This window comes from Sprattus sprattus (assembly GCF_963457725.1).
Source record: "Sprattus sprattus genome assembly, chromosome: 19".
Lineage (NCBI taxonomy): Eukaryota > Metazoa > Chordata > Actinopteri > Clupeiformes > Clupeidae > Sprattus > Sprattus sprattus.
Genome location: NC_137917.1, coordinates 3,324,588 through 3,339,995, shown reverse-complemented (window position 1 = coordinate 3,339,995; position 15,408 = coordinate 3,324,588). Strand labels below are relative to the sequence as shown.

General features: G+C 43.9%; 1 protein-coding gene across 1 annotated transcript in view; it reads right to left on the bottom strand.

The window, feature by feature from the left end:
• emc2 (ER membrane protein complex subunit 2) overlaps positions 1 to 15,110 on the bottom strand; it is a 29,758-nt gene extending 14,648 nt beyond the window's left edge. Inside the window, exons 1-5 of the mRNA XM_080857507.1 lie at positions 15,070 to 15,110; positions 12,170 to 12,283; positions 9,767 to 9,831; positions 8,119 to 8,204; positions 6,055 to 6,112 (exon numbers count right to left, since the gene is read on the bottom strand). Coding sequence (XP_080713633.1) covers positions 6,055 to 6,112; positions 8,119 to 8,204; positions 9,767 to 9,831; positions 12,170 to 12,283; positions 15,070 to 15,109 — 363 coding nt within the window. The 5' untranslated portion in view covers position 15,110. The remainder of the gene's footprint in view (positions 1 to 6,054; positions 6,113 to 8,118; positions 8,205 to 9,766; positions 9,832 to 12,169; positions 12,284 to 15,069) is intronic.
• Between the last annotated feature and the right edge of the window lie 298 nt (positions 15,111 to 15,408).

Here is a 15,408-nt window from a genome sequence, read left to right as displayed (position 1 = left end):
TGTGTTGGGAGTGAATTTATACAGGTGTGTGACGGTAACACAGTCTGTTCGAGATAACTTGTACCAGGGCATAAAGCCCGCGCCATTTTGACACTGAGTTGTGTTTAGTATTTAGTAATGAAAAGCCATTACAAATATAACGCACTGATTTGTTACTAGAGCTGCAACGATTCAAATTCCAACATTTTGAATCATTATTTTAATTTGCTATGGGAAACAATCATTAGATTAGTCGATTAATCGAAAAAATAGTCGACAGATTAATCGATTACCAAAATAATTGTTAGTTGCAGCCCTAGACCAAACCTTACATCATTGGCACTAACACAATCATGGGAACTGACCACAAGGGCCATGATTACTTTTACATAATAGAGATATTTTATTTGAAAGACTTGACTTAAACTATCAGTGTGCAGAGCTGCAAGTATTTAGTGTTTATGCACATATGATAGTCAACTAGTAAAAAAAGTTATGTTGTGCATTTACGCTTTCAGCAAGACTGAACAAACTATTAAACCCCGCTGTGTGGCCACATAGTACAATTTGGTCTATGGTATATAGAATCTAGAGCATCTTTTTAATATGAAGAATGGGCTTAACCAACTCTGCTATGCAAAGTGACAGCCAGTCATAAAAACACATGCATCCACAAACACTGACAAAGGTGCAAGAGAGCAGCTCAGCTTGGCAACACACACACAGTCTTAAGAGTTGCATCTCTCCGTCTCTCTGTCTGTCTGTTTCTCTCCATCTCTCTCCCTCGCTCACAGACACAAACATGCATATGCTATCCGTTCTAAACTGGGGCATACTACCCAGTCTAGACGATCACATACTCAGTAGGGTGCAAGTTGGAGCTCTGCTTGAAGCCTCCCTGCCTGTCCGTTTGTCTTGTCTATGTGCCTCCTACTCCAGCTGCTCTGGCCGTCCTGCTGCACAGCAGGGAGGACAACACTCCAGCCTCTGTCTGGGCTTAGCCATTACGTGAGGGCTGTTCAGCTGGCACGCAGCAGTAAATCAATGGGTGCTGGCGATTATAAATAAAACTTTGAAAATGACTCTGTTCCAAAGGTATGTGAGTAAAATGGCAGTTAATTATATCTAATTTGTCACTTGGGGGCTAAGGTGACATGGGAATGCCGGCATGCTGGAATTTGCGTTCAAAGCGGCGTTGCGTGCATTGGCTGAGTATACGTTTAGACCTGACAAAAGCGATGAAGGGTGGTCTTCAGAGAAATCCTTGCGAGCACTTCTCACATCCATGCCGAATTTACAGAGTGTCCCAGGAATGAGGAGAAGGGGGAGAAGAAGTGAAAAAAAATATCTCGTCCACACTTCCTTGCTCTTTCCCCTTCCTGCCACTCATAAAACGCAGATCTCCACTAAAGATTTCACCGGAGAAATTTGTGGGACGTTTGCACACGGCGGGTACGGATGCTTTTGTGAGATTGCTGAATTTATACGCGCTTCGTGCTAAATTACTAACATGTGGCACGTCCCTCCTCCCTGCTGCTGATAGTGAGTCAACAACAGCCAAAACCACTGCCTCTGTCTGCATCTTACACTTGCCCTCTTTCTTCTTCTCTCCTCTACCTCCCTAGTTCACTCCCTCATTCTCCCCTTCTTTCTAAAAAGAACCACTTGGGACTCACTCGAACATATGGAAGTTGGTAGCCCAGCGAGTCACACGGCACTTTATTAAAACACGGACCGTTTCCAAACTGCCTCACTCTCTTGCGCGCTCTCCCCTCTTTTCTCTCTAGAAGAGTGATGGAGTGGGACCTGGCAGAGTGGTTAATCCTGCTGTTGTCATGATCCTTTTTTAATTAGCGTTCTATGGCGGCAGCACACACAGTGAGGACCCCACCACTGAAATCACCCTTGGCTCCCGTTTAGAGCAGATTACACAGGACACCTCACACTCTCAGGGAGGTGGGGGGGTTAGCTGGTGGGCTGGCTGTGAGTGTGTGTGTCTTTGTGTGTGTGTGTGGTTGGGGGGGGCCACCACAATCGCTCACCATCTCAACAAAAACTAAAAAAGGAGAGTAGAGATGGACCAACACATTGGCGTCACCTCTGGCTGAGCTTTTGTTTTACTGACATCAGAAAAGAATGAGATCGTTACTATTGGATGCAGCCAAACATGCATTATTCTCCCTCGCTCTGCTGAGCCACAGACCCCTGAAAGCTGGTAGAATGGCATCGTCGCTTTAAGCAAGCCAACTTGATGGGCCTCATCCACGTTCTTTCTTTGATGTTTAGAACTGACCAGAACACCAAAATACAACTAGGAGAAACTGTAAATGACAGCATCATTACATCAGATATTTGCTGCAGTGACCGCTCTCCACAACGACGAGGTGTAATGGTAGCCAGCGGAAACAGTGCTGTGCAGTGAGTAAACTTTACTCCCCAACACCTTAACACACGTGCCAGCAACAGACACTACTAACCGTGGGATTAAGCATCCCTGCTAGCACACCCGCCTTCCATGTCCAAGGTTACGAGTTTGGTTTGGGACTGTGCTTGTCTACACAAGACAGGTCACACTGGTGCAGTGACCCAGATGGGAGCGACGTTAGGGGAGGGTGAGTGTAGCGGTAACCAGCAGGTAGATTGCTGAGCAGTGAGCGAAACTCACTCTGAGACACCTAAGGAGACGTCCTAGCGACTGGCGCTTGCACGCAGGGGTCAAATTGCCAGCACGCTCGCCCTCCCATATCTGAGGTTGAGGGTTCCGAGTCCGGTTTGGGACTGCGCTAGTCTACACAGCGCAGGTTACAGACACGCAGCCATCCAAACCACTTTCATTATAATTATGTGGAGGAGTCAGAGCAGCCAGACGCAAGCTTGACCTCCATCCAGCGTGGGGGTTCATATGAATGGTGTTACTGTGCTTTTTTGACCTTTGCAAATTGCTATCTTGTCTCACACACACACACACACACACACACACACACACACACACACACACACACACACACACACACATTGCATGCAGCTTACCCTAGGTCAACCTCAGAAAGATTCCCAGAGCCCTCAATTGCTTTCTCCTAAAATGGCGTGTTTATTCAGTCCAATTACCACTTAAAATGAGTGCCTTGGAATTTGATGTGTCAACCAAAAACCATGTGTGTCATTTGGGTTTTGAATAAATAACTCATTAAAGGAACACCTCTGCAAAAACTAGTTAGTCAGTGTGTGTGTGTGAGACAAAAACGACTACATTAACCTGCCGTGATGGCACACGTGGAAACCAAGTAGATCGAAAGTGGAGGGAAAAAAATGTATAAATAAATAAAATGTATTTACGCAAGCAAGGGAGAATTTTGCCAGATCATTGCTGTAGGTATTGGAACATAACAAACTATGGAAGGGGGCTAAGAGTTCGAACATTTTTTGGACACCGCCATGGCAGAGAAACCTTGAACAATTTTTTGTTGATTCAACAATTCTGGTTAATGGGTACCACATCTATTCCACAGCCTGTAATTACAACAGCTCAGTTTCCAATCTGAGCGCGGGATGCTGGGATGCCTCACAAGTCCTCACAGTAGTGGCCAATTTTCCGCCATCTTTTTTCTGCTCTCACTTCCCCCCCCCCCCCCTCTCGCATAGTCTCTGTCTCTCTCAGTCATTCTCTACTTGTCCACACCTATGTTCTTCTCCACATAGCAAAGGGAAAGAAAGACACACACACACACACACACACACACACACACACACACACACACACACACACACACACACACACACGGTTGAAGAGATAAGCCCTACTTCACACACATTTACACACACCCACGCAAGTGCACACCCATTTCTCTGGTCACAGACAGGTGACCTAGATGATGTCAGCCTTACTTCCCTCCCACCGCACCCTCTCCCCCTGTCCGACCACGGAGCTTTGGCTGGTGGGAAGAGAAGCCCAATCTGGCCCACAGCATGCCACCGTCTGCAGTTTGTTCCGTTCCCAATCCACACCCCCAGGTTTATTTCTAAGAGGGGGGTGGAGGAGGGTGTTGGGTAGGGTTCTGCTGGATCTTGATGGGGGCGGTTGCCGGTGTTTGGAGGGGAGGAAATGGACCCATCCCACAGGAGGGCATCCCTGACATCTGGGCCTGGGCCGGGTTCTGCCTGGGTGGTACCGGCAGGCCGACCGTGAGAGCGCCCGGTTCCCACGAGACGGCGATTCTGCTAGGGCATCCTCCCGAATCACAGCCCTCGCTCTTGGTTGCTCTACTCGTGCTTGGCCTCTCTCTCTGTCACTACGTTCTTAATTTTTGCTGAGTGGCCTAAATAAGAATCTCCATCTGCTGTGGCAGCTGATAAGGTTAATGGTGGCAACACGCTGAGTCTGGTCATATATTACCTTGACCAGATTCAAGAACTGTGTTAGTCACCTTTTATTAGTTAATCACCATCGGTTTCAAGTTTTAAATAAATAGGTAAATCTCATTATAAAAAGGTATAGAAACCTTTTAAAAGGATTACTGGGAGGGGGAAACTATTTTGAAAAGCACAAAATTACTGAAAGGGCTTACATGCCGAACTTCCATTTGAACACATTTTCATATCTACCTGTTTTCAGCAACGAGTGGGCTTTAGAATGAGCAGATTTATCTTGGTGTAAGGGAGGGGAGCGTAACTATACTGCATTGTTTTGATGGTATCTGTTTGCTGCAGCCGCCCGCTCCTCCCCAGCCAGGTTTGCACAGTGTTCAATGTGCTTGCAATTTAAATAGGGCCATGGGAATAGGGAGGGTGTCCTGGCGGAGCAGCACCAAAAACAAACAAAGCAGCGCTAGCTCCTCTGTCTCCCTTCTTTAACCGAGTAAGACTGATGGAACTGCCTGGGTCCAACAGCAACAGATAGTTAAATAAATACGGATGGTAATGATAAAATGAATGTGTTAGCAGGGAGAGAATGGGGTGCCTCTGTGCTGCTGCAAGTGAAACACAGATGATGGACAGAGAAAGAGGAGAGAGAGAGAGAGAATGAGAGAAGAGGTGACTGCATCAGTGCAAACGAGCGTTTATTGACTTTGTCAGCAAAGCCTCCCATTTGTTTGAAAGAGACAGTCGGTGAGGTGCACAGCGCTCACAGGGTGTCCACAGAACAAATGTCTAGGCTTCGTCTGTAGCACTTTGCCAGCCCCCGAGAAAATGTTTAATAAATCTAAGCAAGTCCATGTGTTGCAGCCGGAGCAGCAAAAAAAAACAAAAAAAAAAACTTGTTGCGCGTCTTCGGGGCCGGTGCAAGCCAAAACAAATAAGGTCATGCTTTCTTTTGAAAAGCCCCCTTTAAAACATTTATTTTCTTGCACGGCCACATGTCCTGATGGAAACAATTAACAGCAGGTACAATGTGTTTCAGGGTGATGGTGGGGTGGGAGTGGGGCGGCAGCGGCAGTGGTGGTGGAGGTTTTGGCATAACACACTGGCCTGGACGTGGTGTTGCAAAACGTCAGCCTGAAATCTGATATACATTAGAGGGTAAGTGCGACCGGATTGCGGGCACACAAACAAAGCACACACCTTAGGGCAGTGGTGAGGGCTTAGGGTAGACTCTTTCGAATCCGCAACATAGAACAGAGAGGGCAAGGCTGCGACATTTTAAAACTATTAACGCCTGATGTCCCACTAAATTCCTGTCAAGACACGGACAGTAACTGGGAAGGAAAATCCCAAGTCCAACCGAATGGAGGCGGAGATGGGATCGGGGAACGACGTAAATCACAAATTCTTCAAAGACAGAGCATTTATTTTTGCCTGGGTTCCACACGACACGTCTGATACTACTGAGAGCGATAAATCACTGGGCTTTTCGGGTTCCCCCGAAACACTTGTCAGTAGTGTGGGCGAGTGCCTGATCAGCACTGTGGTTGAGGTCATTCAGAGGGGAAGCAGAGTTTAACTAAACAAATGCACACCACTGATACCGAAAGCTCTTCAGCACATTTTAACGAGTCTTAAAAAAATAGGCGAAACCGCAACCCCCAAGTCAAAAAAAAAAGTAAGTAATAAAAATAATAACTTTTATTTCTGGCTTACCGTATTGGTCTGATCGTCTTGTAGTATTGAATCGTACAGCTTGTTGGCATCATCATACCTTAAAAAAAAAAAACACACACACACACACACACACACAGAGAGAAAAGGAATGTTTTTTAAAAGGACTGCTTTCTTTTCCCCCCCTTCCTTTCTTTAAACAAAAAGCAGATCACTATCTCACTGGTCATGGGAAATTAGGTGGTGTGCAAATCACACGACAGTTCACGGCAATCAAGCTCTTGTATACAGGGCGGCCTGTTTCTATGGCTACGGCAGAGGTCTTGTAAAAATCAGCAGCGAGGAAATAAACAGTCATTACTGGAGCTCCGCTCGGATGGCCGACGCTGGGAGATGCTTCTGTAGCCTCTCAAAAGTCGTCTGCCGAAGAGCGCCGCAAAACGGCGCAACCAGCACCATGCTGATTGGCTTACTGTATATGCAATGATTACTCCCCTTTCGCTTTGATTCACCTTTTTAAACAAATCAGACTATGTTTGCCTCCACAGATTAGTGTTACTTTGTAAGTTCGGGCATCACAAAGCCATAGTTAGATAAGAAAAAGAACATAATGGGAAGGGTGGAGGATAAAAAGGGGTAATAAAGACAAATTACAATGACAAGTCATGAATTGTGTAAACACAACTTACAAAACTGTAATCTGTTGTTGGGATGGGGCCCGAGGCATGATGAAAAGGGAAATTGTGGGAGGAAATCCCAACGACAGCGCTTTGAATAGAAAAGTTATGAACTGTACAAAATGAAATCACGCAGCAAATTCAGACCAACGAGAGGTAGAGGAATTATGGCCTCCTTGTCACAATGAATAAGCGGGGAGGGCTGAGTGCATCCACTCATTTCTTATGATTTACCCCACGGGTAATAACAAGCACTGTTGTCTGTTCAGCCAGCCAGCCAGCGGCTCGGGGCTAAGTTTGTGATCAAAACTTACGTTGCTTGTTTCTTTTGGCATTTTTTTCAGCCACAACCTACAACAGAAGCCACTCTGGTTCCCATTATCTCGCCGTAGTCCCATTTCCACTGCACCACCCCTTCCCCTCTTATCCTCTTTATTACTCTGCTATGGTGGTGGGGGTGATGGTGAGGGGGGTGGCTGATGGTGGGACCACTCAGATGGCATCAAGCAGTCACTCTTAGCAGTCGCTTTGATTGGCTTTATTTATGTTGAGACTCTTTCGGGGGCTGGCGGGGCCGTCTCTTAATGTGTGCGAGTGTGACACGTGTGTACGTGTGTGCGTGTGTGTGTGTGTGTGTGAGTGTGTATGGATGTGTGTGGTGGGCTTGGGGGCGGGGGGCTTCACTTAAACAGGACCTCCGTCTGATGCCAATTACTGCAGAATTTGCGAGTTTATTTAATCTGACTGTGCAGGGACAATCATGCTCAATTATCACATACACCCTCGCACGACTGATAGGCGAGTCAAAAACAAACAAACACATGAGCCTTATGTGTTTTATTTGCCCAAAATGAGAGGGTAACGTGTGTGTGATCTAACTAGGAGGGCAAATGGTAAGAAAAAAAGCATTGAAACTACCAAACTAAAGCTGACCCTAGGCTGCGTGGCGACTGTTTTCACAGGTCTCCCAGACGTCCTCTCTCAGCATGAGACAAAAACAGACACAGCAGAAAGGAGACACACAAAAAAGGCAAAGGGGGGCGGGGGGGAGAGAGAGGGAAGAAAGAAAGAAAACAGGACCCCTAGAATCCTAGTGGGAGCAACCACTTCCTTCCTGGGAATTCCTCGCTTAGGAAAAAAAAAGAAAAAAGCGAGCGCGGACGGCCAAGCACACTACTCCCTCTCTCGCCACACATTCTGCCAACAGGACGGTGGTTTACAGGATAAACAGCCCCCCCAAATTCCCACCTCGTCTGCCACTGGTGATCTGCTTACAGGCGTCTTATGCAGCCCCTCCACAATACACCCTTGAGACATATACACACACACACACACACACACACACACAAACACACACACACACACACACACAAATCCTAACACTCCAAGGTCCTGCTGCTAAGTTGGTACCGTAAATGGCCCTCCTTACCTTTCCAAAGCCTCAAGCCGCATGCCCGCTAATCGCTTCACTCTGTGGCTATCTGGAAACTGCCTCTTCAGTTCCTGTAGACAACTCTGCAAGTAACAAGGGAGGAGGTAGGTGAGGTGGGTGAAGTTGGAGAAGTCCTCGCAGTGAAGAGAGCGATGCAATACACGTGCAATACAAATACACACAAGTGGCCGACAGGAAAATGGGAATGACCACCAAAACAACAACAACAGCAAACTACATATTTGGTACTTAGGGGTGTGAAAGTATGGATACTGAAGCCCTATTTTTCTCCTCTAAGGGCCCAAAAGCCCTCCATCACACAAACTGGTGATAACAAGGCACTTGTGGTTTCAAGTCAATCCTGTTTGTCTTCTGCGGGAGTGCCGGGGGGAGTGTTGGGCTCCGCAACATTAAAAGTGATATTTCCAAGCACAGAGGTAGCAGAAATGTTACTGTATTACGTCACCTACTTTTCCATCCCTCACTGGTCAGCGGCAATGTTTTCTCACCCCCTCATCTGTTTATGGCCAAAGCTATTCTGCGTGATAAAATATCTACCCTAAAACGTGTCAAGTGATCGGCCTGACGTCTTCGGCTGAAAAGTTCTGAAAAAGTGGGCAGAACTTGAGAATTTTTTCCCTTTCGGAGTTCCACAATAAACAAGTCACCGATGCAGCTGTGGAGAGGAGAGAAGAGGATGTGGGGGTGGGAAATGGTGGAGGGGAGGGAGGGGGAGAAGGAGGAGGAGGTCGTGGCTAAGAAAGAAAAAAGACTGAGGTGGAAGGGAACTCACAATGCTACTCTGTGGGCACCCACAATTCCACACTGGCTATAAAAAGGGTAGAGACAGGATGCTCCCTTTACCATTTTTTTCCCTCCACTGGAGTGAGCTGCCCCTTTGTTTTTTTTTGTTTTTTTCACGCACTCGTTGTGACATGAGAGGTGAGGAATGGTTATCGTCACATCAAACTGTTTTCCTGGGCAAAATGGAAAGCTTACGCTTTGTGGCTGGACTCAACTGACCTACCCAGTCGTGGCCAGGACAGCCTCTCTCTTTGCTTTTTCTGATGTTTTAAATGTCCTCTGTCCATAGACCATAGAACTGTGCTGAGCCAGGCTATATCATACACTTCCAGTCAAGAAGACCACCACCAGCTACTCCTTCATGATGTGTTGTGTGCCTTAACTAAATTACTTAAAAAAAAAAAAAAAAACTACATGGACGCCAGTGTTGATGGTCAGTTGAGATGGTCAATACTTTCTAAATACCCTCAAAGACAGTGCGAAGGCTGTGAACGAAAGAAGAGGGGGGGAAAAAAGCGTAAAAAAAGTTGAGATCCACTCAACTCTGTGCAGGACAGAACGCTTTCAGTTGAGTCGATTTCTCAGGTTCTTCCACACCACTCCTTTGAGCCAATCTTCAGCAAATTGTTTTTCCAAAGTAGAGACAGGGCGATGTATCTTGGCAGGATAAAAATCATTTTTGCGTCTGGCAAACGGGGTGACAAACGCGGCCTTGACTGTGAAGGATGGCTTTTGAGTTGGGTGGGTAAGAGGAGGTAACTAACTGATCCTGAAGGCAAGGAGAAAAGGGAGAGAGGAAAGAAGAAGCAAAGAAAAGACGGGGGGAAAAAGGCACACTCACCCAGGCCAAATCATCCCGACAGCAGTCCAACGCTGCTATCATCACCTGCTCATAAATAATCCAAACTGGGCAAAAGGAGACATAAGAGAGAAAACGACACTATTTCAATATGGCGTCCCATATGGAAAACAAATTACATGTATACATATATATATATTAATATATATATATATATATATATATAAATATATGATGAATGAGCTTACAGGGCTGTTAACACATCTTAAATAGGAACATTAAGAGACATTTCTCCCTGTGCCAGAGAACTATGAGGAACATACAGGAGCGAGCTTACGCATCCATCAGGAAGCTATTATGAGTCACAACTCTTTTAATCAGCACAGATGTGTAGGCACCACACACACACACATAGCAGCAGACAAAGCCCAGAACTTGACGCAAGAAGATTCCCTGTGAAGGATTGATTTTGTTCTCCCTTCACACACACACTCACAGAATTATGGGAATGGCCCAGTGTGCAAGTCTCCGACACCATGACATGGCTGTGCTGAACTGCTACTGGGTGTAGGCCTAGGTTTCACCATGAATAGCCGTGGCATCATAACAATCGATCGATAACATCCTCGGTACTGTGCTACTAACTGTGGTGTTAAGTTATTTAATATCATCTTCGGAGTGACAGGACTGATGGCTGAAGCGATCAATGTGTGGCATACAAACATGTCCCCTTGTGAGGTGAATAGCTGAAGTTGGTCAACATCCCCAGTGTTAATAGCCTCACTGCTCTCTCCAAATGATCGCTGAGTCTCATCACAAAATGAACAAGGCCCTTCATAATTAGGTTCATTTTCACTAAGTGGATCACATTGGCATGCAATCAGCCAGCTGTACAGAACAGAGCCAATGATTAGTGTCGTCAGCTAAATGGATTCCAATTAGACCTGAAGGAATTAATGTTATGTGTTAGACAAGTGTGTTTTGACAGGCATGGCAACAAGTTCAGCTGAGTGCCTTCAAAACTGCTAGATGGGGGGAGGACAAAATAAAAACACAACTCCACTGAACAAGAAAACTGATACGCCAAAACAAACAAATGCCTGGTGTTTTTCAATGCCTGTTTTTTATGATTCCAACTTGTGCTTTGATAATTACCATCTTGTTTCACAGCCAATTTAAGAGCTGGTTTCAATAAAACCAAGCTGTGTAAAGCATTTACCCAGCTCTTTAAAGACTGTATGAATCATAATGACTACAAGGAAATTAGGTTTAAGCCAAAGCAGAGCAAATGCTCAGGAAATAAAAGAAAGGAGAAAAGTTGGGATCACAAACAGAACATTAACATATTTTCCCACCTTCAACACATGATTTCTATTAACTCAGAGAGGACTTGCTATGTCAACAGATATCATTTGCTCTGGCTGACAGTACAGTCAACTGTCAGAAGTGCCAGTGAAAGTTACAGAGGTGACACTCTGCACTTACATGTAAACGCAGGGACTGCCTCTTATCTAATGCAAAGCTTAAGTCCAACTCAATGTATGGAAAGCAAGATATGAAATGGTCAAATTTAGGCAATAAAATGGTTTCCAAACTTTGAGAGGAAAATCCTGATTAAGGAAGATGCAAGTGTTTCCTCTGATTTTTTTTTTTTTTTTTTAAATACCTTCCTGTTCAGAATGATGAGCCTCTTCTGCAAACTGTAATACCTGCACTGAACTTTGTTTCTTGGACACTAGATCTGTTTGAGTTCTAAGTCTTTTGTGTACAGTTGTCTGGAAAACTGTCTCTCCACCCATGGGAATTTGACTTGATCAAAAACTCTGGCAGTGTACATCTTGACTGACATGGACATGGAACAAATTAATCCATTCTCTGGACAACAGATCTGAAATTCCTCCCATCAAATTCTCTGGAGACGTTTTCAACATTTCAGTCATATATTTAAAATGAGCTCATGCTGGACTCAGATCACATCAGATTGTAAATATGAAAGGCATATGTCGCTCCCTTAAAAGGCCACAGCGTTCCCCGGACCATTCAAAAATCACTCATGTGTGAGATGGACTTGACTAAGATTTTGTTAACCACCATTTTAACATTCCAAGGCCGAGCTACCTCAGAATTCGTGACAAGACCACATCAATCTCTGGTAGCAACACAAAATAGCAAAACCACAAACCAGAGCAGTCTTGAGCGGGTGTATTGCCTTTTTAGTTATTCAATTATTGGCAACATTACACTCTTATCCATATCTGCCATTACCCACTAAATATTGAAGTCTAAGCCCTTCAATATCTGGTCTTTGATTGTCTAGAATCTAGACTCTAGATTCATATTGTGATGCTCATCTTTGAGGCACATTTTGGACACCGATCTCTAGTGGAAATTGTGCTGACAAGAAAGTGGGACAACTTGGATACCTTGTGGCTGTACTGTACTTACTATCATCTCCTAGTTTTGATGAATGTTCGTTTATTAGTTCTTCTCCTACGTCCACAATTTGTTCGCTGTTTCTGTAATTTTCGTCTCTCCATTTCCGAAGTTTGTCCCTCATATCTGTTGCAAAATAAAGAAGAAAATGAGTACACATCAATATGGACGCAGTTAATCATAAACACACAGTTTTTGCAGCGCCCACATCTTTTCGTTTAGTGTGGAAATTGATGTTGAATATAAGCTAGGGTGTAAAACTTGCAACTGTAGAACGAGAGTCGGTACATATGGCGAAGACTAGTATTGTAAGTATTTGACTTCATGCGGCAGCATAAGGGACAGTTTGATGGATGTTCCTGGGTGAGCAGCAGGCTCGTTGTGTGACGCAGTGTGATAAAGCGCTAATTAAACGGAGAGCCACTGTCTCATCCAAAACAATATTACTTCTCAGTGTATATTTACAGTGCATGAAATGCCCTGTATTGTTATTCCTAGGCATTTTCTTCTTCTTCTTCTTCTTACCTTTTTCTGCGATTAATTCAGCCCGAACCGTTTAACGTAGAAACTTCATTCAAACTTTGTCGCGTAGGTCTTGTAAAGGACACTTATGCTATGTATTTTTCACTTTTCTAAACTTTATACGTTTTAAGATATTAAATAAAAACGAATCTAAATTTTCCCATTGACTTACATTGGGCCATTATTACATCATAATAGGGTCCTTAAACTGGCTTGCACCTGTGCTCCACTGAGACCTTCGCCAAATCCAAGGAACCTTTTCTCTGTCCCTCTCAATTTAACTGTAACTAGGAACATTAAGACACCTTCCATTCTCTATTTTTTTCTCTCTCCATCTCTCCATCTTTCTCTCTATCCCTCTCAGTCTACTTTCTCTCACACTCAATCTCTCTTCACTCCATTTTTATCTCCTTTTTTCAATATTTTCACTCTCTTTTTCTCTTTCACTCTTGTTCACTCTTCTTTCCTTCTTCCACTCTTTCTTTCCTTCTTTCACTTTTCTTTCCTTTCTTCTTTCCTTCTTTCACTCTTCTTTCCTTTCTTCTTTCCTTCTTTCACTCTTCTTTCCTTTCTTCTTTCCTTCTTCAACTATGATTTCCTTCTTTCACTCTTCTTTCTTTTCTTCTTCCACTCTTCTTTCCTTACCTCACTCTTCTTTCTTTTCTTCTTTCCTTCTTCCTCTCTTCTCTCCTTTCTTCACTCTTCTTTCCTTCTTCCACTATTCTTTCCTTCTCTCACTCTTCTTTCTTTTCTTCTTCCTTTCCTAACTTTTGCATTTCATGCACTGGTATTTCCTTCAGGAAATGCATTTTCTAGTTTTAAGCGAGCTCTTTCTCGGACGCTACAGTATTGTTGTATATCAATCATCCAACATCTCATCATGCTAAATTCCACGTACTTCCCAGTGCCAGGAGATTTTTTTTTTTGCCTTGACATAGCCCTCTGGACCAATGTCTCGACCACACCAACACAGTAAAATCGACTTGTATAAATGGTTAGCGGTCTTTCGTGGTTTAACGATTAACGTTAGTTGAATAACCCGAAGACATACGCTAGCTGATAGTCTTCTCTGCAAAATGCCTGTCCCTTCGGTTACTGACGCAGCAGGGACTTTCGGTTATTACCTAACCTACTCATAATGCAATTATTGTAATGGTATATATACCATTACAATAATTGCATTATGAGTAGGTTAGGTAGCGCAGCTGATAATAACGGTATTATAGTAACGCGACCTATTATCCCGCGGGCCACCAAAAAATCCGCTTAACAAATATGTTTTTATCAATATAAATATTGTTTAATGAATCAACCTTACATGTTTCAGAAGTGACAGGTGTGTAGAACATGCACGAAGTCTTGTTTGACTCTCAGCATGAACATTTCTTAACGTATTTTCCGATTTGTTTTGTACAGTCGCGAAATGGCAACAAAGTTGGCGACGACCTATTATCCCGCATTGATGTAAAATGCCGTTGGAAATCAAGCTCAACAAGAAAAAGAATTTACACCGAACGTCGCGAAATCAAAATTCTACTATTTGTATCAGGCTGGTTTGTACATGCAGTATTACAACACTATCTTATACACTTCAATACGCTGTATATGTGCCATTTTTGCTACAAAGCTAATTTAAATACCCTTTTTGGGCAGGGACTTAAGTTTTCCGAAATCCGCGATCCTGGATGACACCAAAATCAATATTAAGTAACGTGTACCAGCGCTTGCGGGATAATAGGTCGTGCGGGATAATAGGTCGGGCTACGATAGCATTTCTGATTTAACTGTCAGCGACATAGCACAGCATCAGTGTGCCCTATTGGTTACTTGACTTTAGCAATCTCTCTACTAATCTGTTTCAGTGGCCATAGCTTTGGTTTAAATACGTTTGTATCGTTATTTGCTGATGCATCTTTTGCACGCTGCCAAATAAGAAGGCAGCTAGATAACTAGGCCTAAACAGTCCATTAGCTACGTTAGCATAGCAAGCTAATTTTCAGCCGACTCGCGTAGGAGCTACCTACCGATATTTCTGTTAACAACACAATGACAGCATTATGTTTTTCAAAGAACTAGCTAATAACACTCTATAAACATTTTAAATTGTGTATTCAAGGCAGAATACGTCAGCTAACAGCTAACTTACGTAGTATTACTTCTACCTATCTGTCTGCTGTAGCACTAGCTAGCTAGATTGTCTAGCTTACGTTTGCTAGCAAGCAAGCACAAGACGTGTAAGCTAACGCTGCCTTGAGAGATACACCGCTGAGTACCAAATGTAAAACAAACAGAGTTGCTGCTAAATATCTGCGTGTTTTGTGGAAATTGTCTTCTCGTGTTAACAGATTTGTTGTAAGTTATGCAATAAGCACAACAAAGAGCTATTTTACCTTCCCAAGTGACATCGTACAGTTCCGACACAGACGCCATATTTTTCCAGGAATACGTACTTTACGTTATTGACGTTTCCGAGGTCAAGCGCAGAACATGTGCCGTAAATCAGGATTTGTTAAACCCATCTACACAGTGTAGTAATGTATTCTCGAACGGCAATGAGGACACATACAACAATGCTTTGTTGCAGTCAAAACAGCGATTATAAGTGTACTCACATCTTCTACTCTTACTCTCAAGTAGGGCATGATTACCTAAATAGAAGTGTTCATTGGTTGAAACGCCTACAGCCTACAACTGGCTGTCTTAAATGCAATGACTAACTGTCTGTGAAC